Source organism: Microtus oregoni, unplaced genomic scaffold (genome assembly GCF_018167655.1).
Source record: "Microtus oregoni isolate MIOR12 unplaced genomic scaffold, Mior012 000015F_ref0000493, whole genome shotgun sequence".
Taxonomy (NCBI): domain Eukaryota; kingdom Metazoa; phylum Chordata; class Mammalia; order Rodentia; family Cricetidae; genus Microtus; species Microtus oregoni.
In genome coordinates this window covers 11,488,758-11,502,963 of record NW_024543074.1, presented here as the reverse complement: position 1 = coordinate 11,502,963, position 14,206 = coordinate 11,488,758, and the positions used below count along the sequence as shown (strand labels likewise).

At 41.3% G+C, this 14,206-nt stretch overlaps 1 protein-coding gene across 5 annotated transcripts in view; it reads left to right on the top strand.

Moving 5' to 3' along the window:
* Positions 1 to 1,608: 1,608 nt before the first annotated feature.
* Trim37 (tripartite motif containing 37) overlaps positions 1,609 to 14,206 on the top strand; it is a 121,040-nt gene continuing 108,442 nt past the window's right edge. For 4 of the 5 annotated variants that reach the window (XM_041664500.1, XM_041664499.1, XM_041664502.1 and 1 more), the window contains exons 1-5: positions 1,609 to 2,025; positions 4,524 to 4,625; positions 7,264 to 7,304; positions 9,879 to 9,995; positions 13,381 to 13,468. In XM_041664500.1, coding sequence (XP_041520434.1) covers positions 1,864 to 2,025; positions 4,524 to 4,625; positions 7,264 to 7,304; positions 9,879 to 9,995; positions 13,381 to 13,468 — 510 coding nt within the window. In that variant the 5' untranslated portion in view covers positions 1,609 to 1,863. The remainder of the gene's footprint in view (positions 2,026 to 4,523; positions 4,626 to 7,263; positions 7,305 to 9,878; positions 9,996 to 13,380; positions 13,469 to 14,206) is intronic. The other variant, XM_041664504.1, reaches the window with a different exon arrangement.

The window sequence follows — 14,206 nt, the reverse complement described above, 5'->3', positions numbered from 1 at the left end:
CTGATTTTTGCGTTTAAATATGTAGCCCTCGTTGACTTGGAACTCACTATGTAGACCAGGATAGCCTCAAACTCCTAGGGATCTGTCTGTTTCTGTCTAGTCATTAAGGGCTAAAGGCATGCACCACCACACCAGGTCTCCACAAAATTTTTCAGGTAAAATTTACACAACAAAATTAATATTTTTTTTTTTTTTTGGTTTTTTCGAGACAAGGTTTCTCTGTGGTTTTGGAGCCTGTCCTGGAACTAGCTCTGTAGACCAGGCTGGTCTCGAACTCACAGAGATCCGCCTGCCTCTGCCTCCCGAGTGCTGGGATTACAGGCGTGCGCCACCACCGCCCGGCTCAAATGTGTAAACGGGACGTGGCACACCTTTGTACTATCCCAGCACCAAGGAAGTGGAGGCAGAGGTTCAAGGCCAGCATCTGCTGCAAAGCAAGTTCCAGGTCAGTGCGAGCCACATGAACCCCCTCCCTACATGAGAACAAAAACAAACATGTTAATACAGACAATTGCCCAGCTGTCTACCTGCATCTATTTCCAAGACCATAGTGATTTGAAGTGAAAGCATTTTCAACCTCAGCTTTTCTTAAATTGTGTGTTGATTATTTTGGGTTATGTTCATATGTGTGCATGTGATTTCTCGTTTCTGAGGTGGACAGAAGAACATGTCTGATGTGGAGCTGGAGTTGCAGGCTATCAGTGCAAAGGTGGAATCAGAAGCTCTGCTTCTCCCCTAGAGCAGCAAGTGCTCTTACCTCTGGGCCATCTGTCTAGCGCCTGCCAATCTTGTCTATGGTTCATTCCTTTCTAGATTATAATCTAGATTGTAGTTTATAAATAACTATGGAAGGAACTCACAAGAAAAATTAAGATTTAAGCATTTGACCTCCTGTTGTCTCACACCCCCTCAATTTCTTCAACCTGACTCCGTCTCTTCGGGCAGGAAATTAGAGGCGACAGCCTAGGAAGGATGAATACAGTTTTTTTTTTACGTTAGTCCCCGGTAGCAGGAAGAAGAGAGCAGTGGGTGGGATGTGGCTCCAATTGTCTCCCTAAAATGAGAAGCAGATTTGGTAGAGCGCCTGCAATCCTGACACTCAGGAAGCTTCGAGACTATACCATATATCCAGTCCAACATGAACTACAGAGACCTTGTCTCGAAATAAGCCAAAACAAAAGAAACCGCTTGGTCACAATTGGAGCTTTCGAACTGTATTTCCTATGATAGAGGAAACGAAGTCTAAAAAAACCAAAAAAAAAAAAAAAATCTTAAAGTTTGCGCCTCCCAGAGGCGGAAAACAAACACCCTAACCACAAGTCCAGGGGTTCCTAAAGTGAGCCACAGACCACAGAGATCAGCACAGAGGCTGCGGAGAGCGCAGACATCTCCCAGTTCCTACTACATGGAGGCGTGGTTTCCAACTGAGGCCCTCCCGCTCTTCGGGCGGCTGCGGCCTTTCGGGCGGTAAAACCTGAGAGCCGGGTGCGGACGCCTGGCCCGCCGCACCGCCTCCCCGAGCTTGCGAGCTGCAAGCACCGCGGGAGCCCGCGGCCCCGCCTCTCCCCCCGCCTCGCCGAGTGAGCGTGCGCACCACGCTCTCCAGGCTGCCGCGCCTCTAGCTGCCCTGGTTACCGTTGGTGTTTGCGAATTCCCTGCAGCGCCGGTTTTGCCGCGGACCCAGCCCCGCGGCCGTTCCACACGCGCGCGCCGGCGTCACGTGGGCCGAGGCTCCCACGCGGACGCCGGCCGGCGGCTGAGGCGGCTGGAAGGCGCTGCGGCTACCGCTAGCCCACCGTCTCCGCCCCAGGGCTGGCGCGCGGATAAAAATGGCGAAATGGGGGTTAGCCGGCGGGGAACCTGATGGGACGGGGCACGGAGGTGGCACTGATGTGGAAGCCTGCTGAGGTGGGCGCAGTTGAGCTGGCGACCTCGGGCCGGCGGCTGACATCGCAGACCACGGAGTCCGGGGGTCGTCGAGGGCCCCGCCGAGCGCCGGAGGCAATGGACGAGCAGAGTGTGGAGGTGAGGGGCGTTGCGGAGCGTGGCGGCCGGGCTCCTCGCCTTCGGGGAGCCTTTTCTATCCGGGGCGCCATGCTCTGGCTTTCCCTGTGGGAGGCAGGCTGGCCCTCGGCTTTCTGCTGCCCTCAGGCTGCCAGGTGCTGAAGCTGTTCCGCAGTCAGGTGCTGAGAGTTTGCTGCGCTGCCTTGGCCCGTGTGCTCGTCCCTGCTCGCAGGTTGAGCCTTTCCAGAGCAAAATTGCGAATTCATCGGAAGGACTTGCCCTGCTTTCGCGCCACGACTTGCTCGGAATGATTAAACATTTTCACCCTCAGCGGTACATTTTGTAAGATACGCACACACCTCTCGTACACTACGGTCTTAAAGACTAGTTTCCAGCATTGGTTCTTGTAGAATGACTTCATGATTGGGATATTTCCATGAGAGCTAGAAGCGTCAAAAAGATTGCTTTTGGGGGGGGGGGGATACAACTATGCTATGTAGTGATAATTAAAATTTGAACCTTTCAGACACTAAAGTACTATGTAATTTTGGCTTTTAAAAAGTAAGGAGGCCGAGCATTGGTGGCGCATACCTTTAATCCCAACTTTCGGAAGGTAGAGGCAGTCGCGCGTCTGTTCAAGGCCTTCTTGGTCCTGAGTTCAGGACAGCCAAGGACAACTAAGGCTACCCAGAGAAACCCTGTCTGCGGTGTGTGTGGGGGGGGGGGTGAGTAAGAGGTAACTTACTGAGTGAGCACTGCACTTGAGATTAACCCAATTCACCCAGTGGTTTTCTCAGAGCCATTTAGAGTTCCCATCTCTCAGATTCCAGCTTGCAGTAATGATTAGAATCATTCATTGCTTTTGTGAAAGCCGTAGAAAGGTTTTGTAAACTTTTCTTGGTTTTTAGGAGAGTTTAATTCTGGGATGGAGTAAAAACAAACGTCATTCTGCAAAAATAAACTTGAAATATACAACAACAGTATTTTTAGTTTTGTTTTTTAATTTTGACTTGTCAGTTACTTTCAAGATATATTCCTCTGGAACTTGCAAAGAAGAATGGTATTGTGGGTTTTTTTTCTATTTACAACCTTTTAAAAACTTTCCTGTTTACAATTTTTTTCATTGGTAACTAGATGTCAGAAGTGACACTAAAATTTTTAGTGGATGCAGATTCCTGGGTTCACATAATCAGTTGATTACATCAGGACAGAAATTCGGATTCTGAATTAGTTTCTCTTTGGGCCAGAAAACTTTTCCAATAACTAACCTAAATATCTTTCCAAATATGTTTTTCTTTATTTTGAGTGAGCCTTGATTTGCTCATGTGGCGGTCAGGACAGCTGTCAGTTCTCCTACCATGTGGGGCTCCTTGGGCTTGATGGTACAGCCTTTGCTGCTGAGCCACCTTGCCAGCTCCAGTTTATCTTTGTAAAAATTTCCTGTTTGGATGTGGTGGTGCATTCCTTTCATCCCCGCCCTTGGGAGGCAGAGGCAAGCAGATCTCTGATTTCTAGGCCAAGATGGTGAGTACAGGGAGTTTTCAGGCCATCCGGAGCTCTGTAGTAGACTATTGTCTCTTAAAAACAAATCCCCATTTGTAATTACGAAAGCCATTCATCTCTTTTGTGAAGTTGCAGAACTAGTAAGTTCTCATTGTGTATTTAGTCATGCTATCTTCCTTTGCTTACTGACACACACAGTTTCTGTACTACTATGTATTTCTACATGCTATCTGTGTAATTGCCATAGTTTACTTAACGTACCCTAGGGAAGATATTTCTACATAAAGTTTATATTGCATTTCATGTTTTCCTCATTGCGTGTGTGTGTGCGTGTGTGCATGCACACATGTATGTTCATCAAGGTGCAGGTGTGTATGTTTATGATACACATACGAAGGTCAGAGGAGACCCACTGGTGATTACATTCCACCTTTTGTTTGAGGCAGGGTCTCATTGGAACTTCTCCAGTTAGCCAGGCTAGCTGGCAGTGAGCTTCTGAGGATCTGCCTGTCTCTGTCTCCTGTCTTGCCATAGCTGGGATGGCATACATCTACCAGCATCCTGGATTCTTCCTGGATTCTGGGAACGCTAGATTCGTTTGTTTTCAAGGCAGGCTCTTCACTAACTGAGCCACTTTCTTAGTCCGTATGTTTTCTTACGAACATCATCAAGCTTATGCTTGTTTTCCAGATATTCTGATTGGCCAAAGTTCTGATGGGGGGAGTATAGTAAGAGATGAGAGGCACTATCAGCCCCAAGTGGAAATGCTGGGTGAATTGGTTTCTTTCTTTTCCTTTATCTTTTTCTTGAGTCAGGGTCTCACTGAGTAGCCCAGGGATGCCTGGAACTCACTATGTATAGTCTCAGACTGGCAGAGATCCTACTGCCACTGCCCCCTGAATGATGGGATTAAAGTTGTGCACCACTATGCCTGACCTTGATTGAAGTCTTTTTATCTTGTTCTTTATGCTTGATTTGGTGTAATCTGAGAACCTTACTGTATCTTTTGTTTCCAGAGCATTGCTGAGGTTTTCCGATGTTTCATTTGTATGGAGAAATTGCGGGATGCTCGGCTGTGTCCTCATTGCTCCAAGCTTTGTTGTTTCAGCTGTATTAGGGTAAGTTGTATTTCTTTTTATGTGCATTCAGTTTTGTTTTTGTTAACTGTTTTGTTTTGAGATCTTACAGTTTCTTTTGAGGTCTTACATTGCAGCTCTGGCTGGCCTGGAATTTACTCTGTAGACCAGGCTGCCTTCAAATTCACAGAGGTCCACCTGCCTCTTTTTCCTGAATGCTGTACTGTAAGTATTAACCATGACGCTTTTTCTTTTTCTTTTCTTTCTTTCTTTTTGGTTTTTTGCAATTTTTTTTTTTTTTCGAGTCAGGGTTTCTCTGTGGTTTTGGAGCCTGTCCTGGAACTAGCTCTTGTAGTCCAGGCTGGTCTCAAACTCACAGAGATCCACCTGCCTCTGCCTCCCGAGTGCTGGGATTAAATCTTTTTGGTTTTTTGAGACAAGGTTTTGGAGCCTGTTCTGGAACTAGCTCTTGTAGACCAGGCTGGCCTCACAGAAATCCACCTGCTTCTGCCTCCCGAGTGCTGGGATTAAAGGCATGCGCCACCACTGCCCGGCTTCCCTTTCTCTTACCATATTTTGCATCTCTTTAAAATGTTTCTTTAATAAATGTTTCTCAACAGAGCACAATTTTAAAATGTAAATTGTGTGTGTTGCTTGCATATATGTCTGCACATTATGTGTGTACTGTGCTCCTGGAATCCAGAAGAGTACATCCGATCTCCAGTGAGCAGGATTACCGACAATTATGAGCTGCCATGTTGGTGGTGGGGATTGAACCTGGGTCCTCTGGAAAGGCAGCTAGTATTCTCAACTATGACAAGATGACTTAGTACTTAGTAAGTCAACTACTTGTTTCTAAGCCTGGCGATCCAAGGTTAGTTTCACAGTGTAAGAGGACCAGCTAGTTCAGGGTGTCCGGACCTTCATAAGCACACAAAGAAAAAGAAAAAGAGAAAAATGTCCCTTTGTCAAGAGTAATCTCAATAGCACCCAAATGATTTTCTTCTAGTCACAGGACTAGCAGATATTGAAGCTGAATTGAATCTTTTTAAGATTAACTTAATCTAATTAAGTCTGTTTTAGAGTTCAACATATGAAATTGGTTGTCACATTGATAAAGGGGGAAACTTTATCTTTCTTAGCGTTGTTTTCTTAACTGTAGGATTTAGGTGATAATCTGCCCAATGGCTAGTTGGGAAATAAGTGAAAAGATAATTGAGAAGTTAGAAAATATTACCCTCTTGTGAAGTTTTGTTGTAGTAGTTTATCATCCAGTGTACATGGTCTTTTCAGTTATAAAATTGCAGCTACAGGGCTGGAGAGATGGCTCAGAGGTTAAGAGTATTGCCTGCTCTTCCAAAGGTCCTGAGTTCAATTCCCAGCAACCACATGGTGGCTCACAACCATCTATAATAAGATCTGGTGCCCTCTTCTGGCATGCAGGTATGCATGGAAGGAATGTTGTATACATAATAAATAAATAAAGATTTAAAAAAAAATTGCAGCTACAGAGATGGATCGGTCTCCATCACTGTAGTGAAAGCTTGGTGGCGTCTGTCTAGACTGAGTTTCTTTGAAAGTGCCTGTGACCTCTGGGGATTGTGTTGAACCTGGCCGATTCTTGGTTACCTTTTCCTCTTCTTTCTAAATGCATTTACTTACTGTGAGATATTGGATTTACTTTTGCTGCTCTAGCTATCTTCTATATATGGGTCCTGGATTTAGTCCTTTAGTGTTGGTTTTATTTATCTTTGTGTGGGGTGTTGTTAAACATGGTGACCAGCAAGGACTTTACCACAAAGCAATGTTTTTAGCATAGCATTGACTTTTAAGATGTCTTACTTCATTTCGTTCCAGAATCTTGAACTTACTTAGGATAAATTTTTTTCTTTTTTTTTTTGGCGGGAGGTGGGGATGGTTTCGAGATAGGGTTTTTCTGTGTAACAGCCCTGACTCTCCTGGAACTCAATTTGTAGACCAGGCTGGCTTCGAACTCCCAGCCTCTGCCTCTCAGGTGCTAGGATTAAAGGCGTGCACCACTACCGCCCAGCTATGTTATTTTTTCAAACTGACCCTGATGTCTTTATGTCTTTTGTTTTGCCTGTCATTCAGACTTGTAATCTTGGACACCAGTGACTTTTTTTTTTCCCTCCAAGATAGGGTTTCTTTGTGTGTAGCTCTGGCTGTCCTAGAATTAGAGAAATCACAGAGATCTACTTACCTCTGCCTCCCGGCCATAGTGCTTACTTATGTTTTTAGGACTGATTTACATGCCCATAATGTGAATCTTAGAATTAGTTTGCTTTTTACAAACTAAATTTGGTACTACCTTAAACTTCGTGGTTTGTAATTAGTTATAAAAAAAATCACTGCGGCTTACTTTTGAGAGTGGAGTGATGGCATTATTATAAAGATTACATCTTCGTGAGTTATAGCTAGCCCTAGAATCCCTTGCTTTCCTAAGGGAGAGTATCCTCTGTACTATTTTGGGATAAATTCTATCCCTTTGAAAATTTGTTCCTGTAATGATAATGATGAGTAGTAGATTGCCTGTTATTTCTGTATCTCTAAAATAAATTAGGCACTAGAGAGTTAAACTCATTAAATGTAGTTTATAATGATTAGATATATAAAGTAATGATGTTTTTATAATCAAACTTTAATTATTTTGCCTCCTCAGCGCTGGCTGACAGAGCAGAGAGCTCAGTGTCCTCATTGTCGGTGAGTGTTTTGCTGTTTGCATATATGGAAAACGGTAAAAAAGGATGCCCTGGGATGCATAAAGGCAAACTTTCCTTTCCTCTCCCTCCATCCCTGCAGTTTCCCACATTTCTTTTCCTGGGGGATAAAGTTGAATAGAAGACGATGAGTAGATTTAGAAGCAGAAGTGCAGGAATTGTATCCTGACTACATTTTATGTGTTGTGCCATGTTTTTTCTTACATAGTGATTGTGTAGCTTAACATTATTTTTTTCTTTCCAGACAGGAATTCTCTGTATAACTCTCTGGAACTCACTTTGTTGACCAGGCTGGCCTTGAACTCACAGAGAACCTCCTGCCTCTACCTCTCAAGTGCTGGGATTAAAGGCGTGCGCCACCACCACCTGACCTTCTTAACTTTTTAATTTAAACAAAAAATGTAAGCCGAGCTTGGTAGCTCAACCTGTGATCCTAGAACTCTGGAGGCAGGAGTTTTGAAATGCATTTGGGGTCAGCTTGAGACCTTATCAATTGGAAAAAAGCGCTTTGAGAAGAAATGGACAGGCATGCTAAGTTTATATGCCGATGGTGGTGTAGATTCTTACATAGCTTTTCTTTTTTCTGTCTTTTTTTTTTTTTTTTGTAGTTTTGAGACAGGGTCTCTTTGTGTCACTCTGGCTGTCCTCGAACTCAGAGATCCACCTGTCTCTGCATCCTGACTGCAGGGAATAAAGGAGTGAACCACCATCACCGGGCAATTATATACCTTTTCTTAAACCAGACAAATATAGTACTTACTGTTTGTGATTCTCTTGCTTGTCATTTGTTTACTCTTTGGGATGGGCACCCCAGGCTGACCTCCACCTGTAAGGGTAAACTTGACCTCTTGGCAACCATGTTCTGTAGTGATAGGATTTACAGGAGTGTGCTCCATACGTAGCTTTATTTATTTATTTATTTTTACTGATTTTTATTGAGCTCTACATTTTCTCTGCTCCCTCCCTGCCTCTCACCTCCCCTTCAACTTTCTCTCATGGTCCCCATGCTCCCAATTTACTCAGGAGATCTTATCTTTTTCTACTTCCCATGTAGATTAGATCCATGTATGTCTCTCTTAGGGTCCTTGTTTAGGTTCTCGGGATTGTGATTTGTAGGCTGTTTTTCTTTGCTTTATGTCTAAAAACCACTTATGAGTGAGTACATATGATATTTGTCTTTCTGGGTCTGAAATACCTCATTCAATATGATGTTTTCTTTTTTTTTTGGTTTTTCGAGACAGGATTTCTCTGTGGTTTTGGAGCCTGTCCTGGAACTAGCCCTTGTAGACCAGGCTGGTCTCGAACTCACAGAGATCCGCCTGCCTCTGCCTCCCAAGTGCTGGTATTAAAGGTGTGCGCCACCACCGCCCAGCTCATACCTAGGTTTATAATCGAGTTTTCCCCCTCCTAAAATCAGTGGGAATATGTCGCTGATGGTGTGTGTGTAAGTCATTTAAATGTGTTTGATAACTCTTCATATTGAGAGACATTTAGCGCATTTCTGTTTCTAAGTATTTAGGCAACAGTGCCATATTAGTCTAGAATTTGCTGTAGTGATTGTACTCTATATATACATTCCAGTGTGACCGCCAGCTACATGTGCCGATGGAGGGCTTCAGTTGTGTCTAATGGGATTCGGGACATTTTATTTTTTTATTGAGACAATCTTGCTATGTAGCCCAGGTTAGCTTTGAACTCTTCCTCTTGCCTCAGATTCCTGAGTGTTGTCATATTAGGCATTTTTTTGTTTATATTTTGGTTTGGTGTTTGAGAGAAGGTTTCTTGTATAACAGCCCTGGCTGTTCTGGAACTCGCTCTGTAGACAGGGCTGGCTTCAAATTTAGAGATCTGCTTGCCTCTGCTCTCTTAAGTGCTGGGATTAAAGGTGTATACCACCAGTAACTGGCCCACCTCTTTTTTGTTGTTGTTGTTTTAAATGAAATATCCACATTTGACCAGTTGTTGCCACTAATTTCTTGTTGTTTTGGTGATCAATGGCTTGAATTCAGGAAGTAACTCATACTAATAACATTTATCTGCTGCTCCTGACCTGTATTCCAGGCCCATGGCTATCATTTTGTACAGTCCAATTTAGCCTAAGTAATTAAAAAGTTATAATTTAAATTATCATTGTTATTGTTTGGTTGGTGCATCTTGTGTGTGTGATGTATGAATATGAGAAAAATGAATTACAAAGCATACTTTTCATTGCCTCTTTGCTTTTTTGATACAGAACCTCCCTGTGTAGCCTAAGTTACACATTTTTCTTCCACATTTTTTATATGTATTATTATATAATGTAATACATACATTATATAAATATATTTATATTACTATTTATTGTATTTATATTAAATAATAACTTGTTATTTCACCCAAATGGGCCTTAAACTCTTCAGTTCTATATCCTTAGTGTTAAGATTACAGATGTGCTTTTCCATACTTTGCTTTTCTTACTGTTTTAATAATATTGTGGTCTCTTTTGAGGAATACTTATTTTAGAAAAATCTTGCATGTCTGAGCTAGAACATACATGTGTATGGATTTTTCTTTTCAGTGCTCCACTTCAGCTACGGGAACTAGTGAATTGTCGCTGGGCAGAAGAAGTGACACAGCAGCTTGATACTCTTCAACTGTGCAGTCTTACCAAGCATGAAGAAAACGAGAAGGATAAGTACGTGATTGGTCTTTTGTTCAGTAGTTAATATGTTAGGCCACGTGCTGTTTTCTAGACAGAAGTTTCTGTCTCACCCCCGCCCGCAGCCATTCATTTTCAAAGAAACACACAGAGGCTTAAATTAATTATAAACTGTTTGACCTATTAGCCCAGGCTTATTATTAACTAGCTCTTACAACTTAACCCATAATTCTTATCTATGTATAACCACATGGATTGGTACTTTTCTCAGTAAGGCATTCTCATCTTGCTTCCTCTGCATCTGGTTGGTGACTGCATCTGTGCTTTTCCTCTTCCCAGAATTCTGTTAGTCTTGTCATCCTTTCCATACTTCCTGCCTGGCTACTAGCCAGTCAGTGTATTATTAAACTAACACGAGCGATCAATCTTTACAGTGTACAAGATAATTATCTGTATACAGCAGTTTTATTGACACTTTATGTATCTGTATGCATATGTTTAAATGATTGACTTGTGTGTGTACCTTGTGTTTGTACTGGGAATTAAATCTAGGGTCACATGCATGTAAAAGTGCTCCCTGACTTGAAGGTCTAATGATACTGTATTGATAATTTTCTTTTATCTATAACTGAGAAAGTTAATGTTAACCTTTTAAATTCTTTCATTTGTTTTATCTAAAGTTTTTCTTTATATATTGCTTCTATATTTATTTCATGACCACTCACTCATAGAGGAGCACAAAGTACTGTATTATGTTAGTTGATACAAAGGCACATATAGATGATTTCTGTTTAACTGATTAACGGGAACACAGCAATAATACAATGGTATGGTCTTTTTAGAAAGTACAGTGGGGGGCTGGAGAGACGACTCAGTGGTTAAGGGCACTGGTCCTGAGTTCAATTCCCAGCAACCACATGGTGGTACACAACCATCTGTAATGAGATCTGTTGCCCTCTTCTGACCTGCAGGCATTCATGTAGGCAGAAACTGTATACATAATAAATAAATAGATGTTTTTAAAAAAGGAAGTATAGTGGACGCAAATTTTGGATAAAAAAAGAATGAGGCATTATATTGCATGTTACAGATATCAGTCATATCTGTATTAGGGTTATCAGAAACAGATCAAAAGTAGAAAGTTAGAGATTTCAGGAATGTTAAATTTTAAAAGATAACTATACATAGTATATTAAATTTAGCATTGTTATTATTACTATTATATAGAAATAAAAGCATGGGGGCTAGAGAATTGAGTCAGTCGGGAAGAGTGTGTATACTGAACTTGCAGAGGACCTAAGTTGGATTCCCATCACTCATGTTATGTGGCTCATAACTCCCTGTAACACCAGTTCTAGGGGAATCCAATGCCTCTCTTCCATGGGCACCTGCACTTAACATACCCACAAACAGATACATGTGCACATAATTTAAAGTAATAAAAAATAATCTTTTTTTTATTTTTAAAGAAGAAGCAAAGGAAGTAACCGCAGAAATGGGAGGTGACTAAACTGGATTGTTCTTGGTTTTGTGCATGTGTGCGTGCATGTGCCAGCTTTTGCTTTGTATCCCAGATTGACCTTGAAATCACTTTGTTTTTTTTTTTTTAAATATTTATTTATTTATTATGTATACAACATTCTGTCTGTGTGTATGCCTGCAGTCCAGAAGAGGGCACCAGACCCCATTACAGATGGTTGTGAGCCACCATGTGGTTGCTGGGAATTGAACTCAGAACCCTTGGAAGAGCAGGCAATGCTCTTAACCTCTGAGCCATCTCTCCAGCCCTTGAAATCACTTTGTAGTTTAGCCTTTTTCTGCTTCAGTCTCTCTATACTGTACTCTCCGGTATAGAAATTACAGGTTTGTGCCACTTTGCTCAGTTGATGCTGAGCAAGTCCATAATTATATAAAACTGAGTATTCTACTACTGTTCTAGATAAACTACACTTTTTTTTTCTATTTTTGTTTTTTGAGATAGAGTTTCTCTGTGTGGCTGTCTGGGACCTCACAGAGCTCTGCCTGCCTCTACCTCCTGAGTGCTGGGATTAGAGGCATGCACCACCATGCCTGGCTTGCTAAATTGAACTCTTAAGGGTGTTTATTTTAGCATTATGGTGGTCATACCAAAAAGAGTAATTTAAGTATAATAACACATCTCATCAGTGACCTCTTGAATATTTTTCCCTGTAGGTTGATGAGATATCGCTGTTTGGAAAAGTCTTTTTTTGTTGGGCTTTTACTTTTTTCATTAGTGCCTCTCATAAAAGGAATAAATGTCCTACAGTTTCCTAATCTGACAATCTTTTGTTTTGCTTTGTTTTAATTTTAAGCCTTAGCTTCCCATGTGTATTACAGATCTTGGGTTATTTTATATATCATGTAAAGTAAGTATCTATATTAATATGGTTGGTGACTGGGTAGTTTTAGAGGCAGGAAATCCAAGATCAAGGTGCTTGATGAAAGGCTGGTTTCTGGTGAAGCTTCTGTCCTTGACTTGTACATAGCTGCCTTCTTACTGAGTCACTTTGAAGGTTAAGACCTCATCGTAAGAATTTTGGGGAGAGCACAGTTATGTCTGTCACAGAATTGAACTTCGTTGTTTTGTATGTGAACATCTGTATTAAGGGAAAGTTTCAAATTCATTTCTCATGATGACCTTGTATTGACATTGTGTAGTCGTATGTCTTGTTGTAGACAGAAGTTTCCGTCTCACCTGGTCCCACAGCAGTTCAGTCCCAAAGAAACATAGAGATGCTTATATTAATTATAAACTGGCCTGTTAGCTTTTAGGCTTATTATTAACTAACTAGCTCTTACAACTTAAATTAACCCATAATTCTTGTCTATGTTTAGCCACATGGCTTGGTACCTTTTATCAGTGAGGCATTCTTGTCTTGCTTCCTATGAGTCTGGCTGGTGACTGTGACTCGGCCTTTCCTCTTCCCGAATTCTCTTAGTCTGGTTGCCATGCCTATACTTCCTGCCTGCTACTGGCCAATCTGCATTTTATTAAACCAATACTAGTGACAAATCTTTACAGTGTACAGGAACATTATCCCATAACAAGGTGTTTGAAAAGTACTTGTACATATATATGCATTTGCTTTTGTCAAAAGATTAAGTCTTTATTAAGCAGTAGTGGAATAGCATTTTTTGTATATAGTGATAAAAGGAAGTGGTGTATGTATTTTATTTAGAAATAAATCTGCAATTTGCTTGTTTAAGGTTTAGATTAATGAAAAAAGTACTTAAACAGTTTTGTCCATGTGTAATTTAACCTAATTATTAGAAGCTGTTGAATGCATTTTACCTTTCTTATGATGCTTTATCATTTCAAATTGAGAGATCTGTTTGCTTTAGCTTAGAAGTTTCTTGAAAATTATATTTCAGTTTTAACTTTTCTTTTTATATTGTATAGATGTGAAAATCACCATGAAAAACTCAGTGTATTTTGCTGGACTTGTAAGAAGTGTATCTGCCATCAGTGTGCACTTTGGGGAGGAATGGTGAGCAGAACAAATTCAGCATATACCCTTTGGTTTAGATACTAGAAGGCATTGGTATAACTAGTTGATTAGATGGAATAAAGCATCATTTTACTTTGTTGGGTGAAAAATGTTCCTGTCTTATGCATTTTAGAGGTATTGTACCTTCTGCTGTTCCTGAAGACGCTTTTTGGTCAGGAGTGTAGATATAGGATGGATACTGCTTTCATAGCTTAATGTCTATAAAATATATGTTCACATTTAACTTTTATTTTTCTCCTTCCCTCTTTCCTCTTTCCTTTTTCTGTGATGTTGGCGATTGAACCCAGACCTTATGCTTGCTGGGTCAGTGCCATGTCAGTAAGTTAGATCCTCAGGCCAGGACCAGTGTCGTTGATTTGGGTAATGGTCAGTTGATCTTTATACTTTAGATGCTTCTGAAGTAAGTGAGTGCAAATAGCTATATTATCTAACATTTTTATTTTTTAGTTTCTTTTTCTAATCTTGTTCAGAGGCCCTCACTGTTCCAGGGTTGTTGCCTCCTCCCACCATCCAGAGGTGGGACTACCAGCATGCAGTCTTCTCCTTGGCCTAAAAGATGTTTGATTTTTTTTTAAATATTTATTTATTTATTTATTATGTATACAATATTCTGTCTGTGTGTATGCCTGATGGCCAGAAGAGGGCACCAGACCCCATTACAGATGGTTGTGAGCCACCATGTGGTTGCTGGGAATTGAACTCAGGACCTTTGGAAGA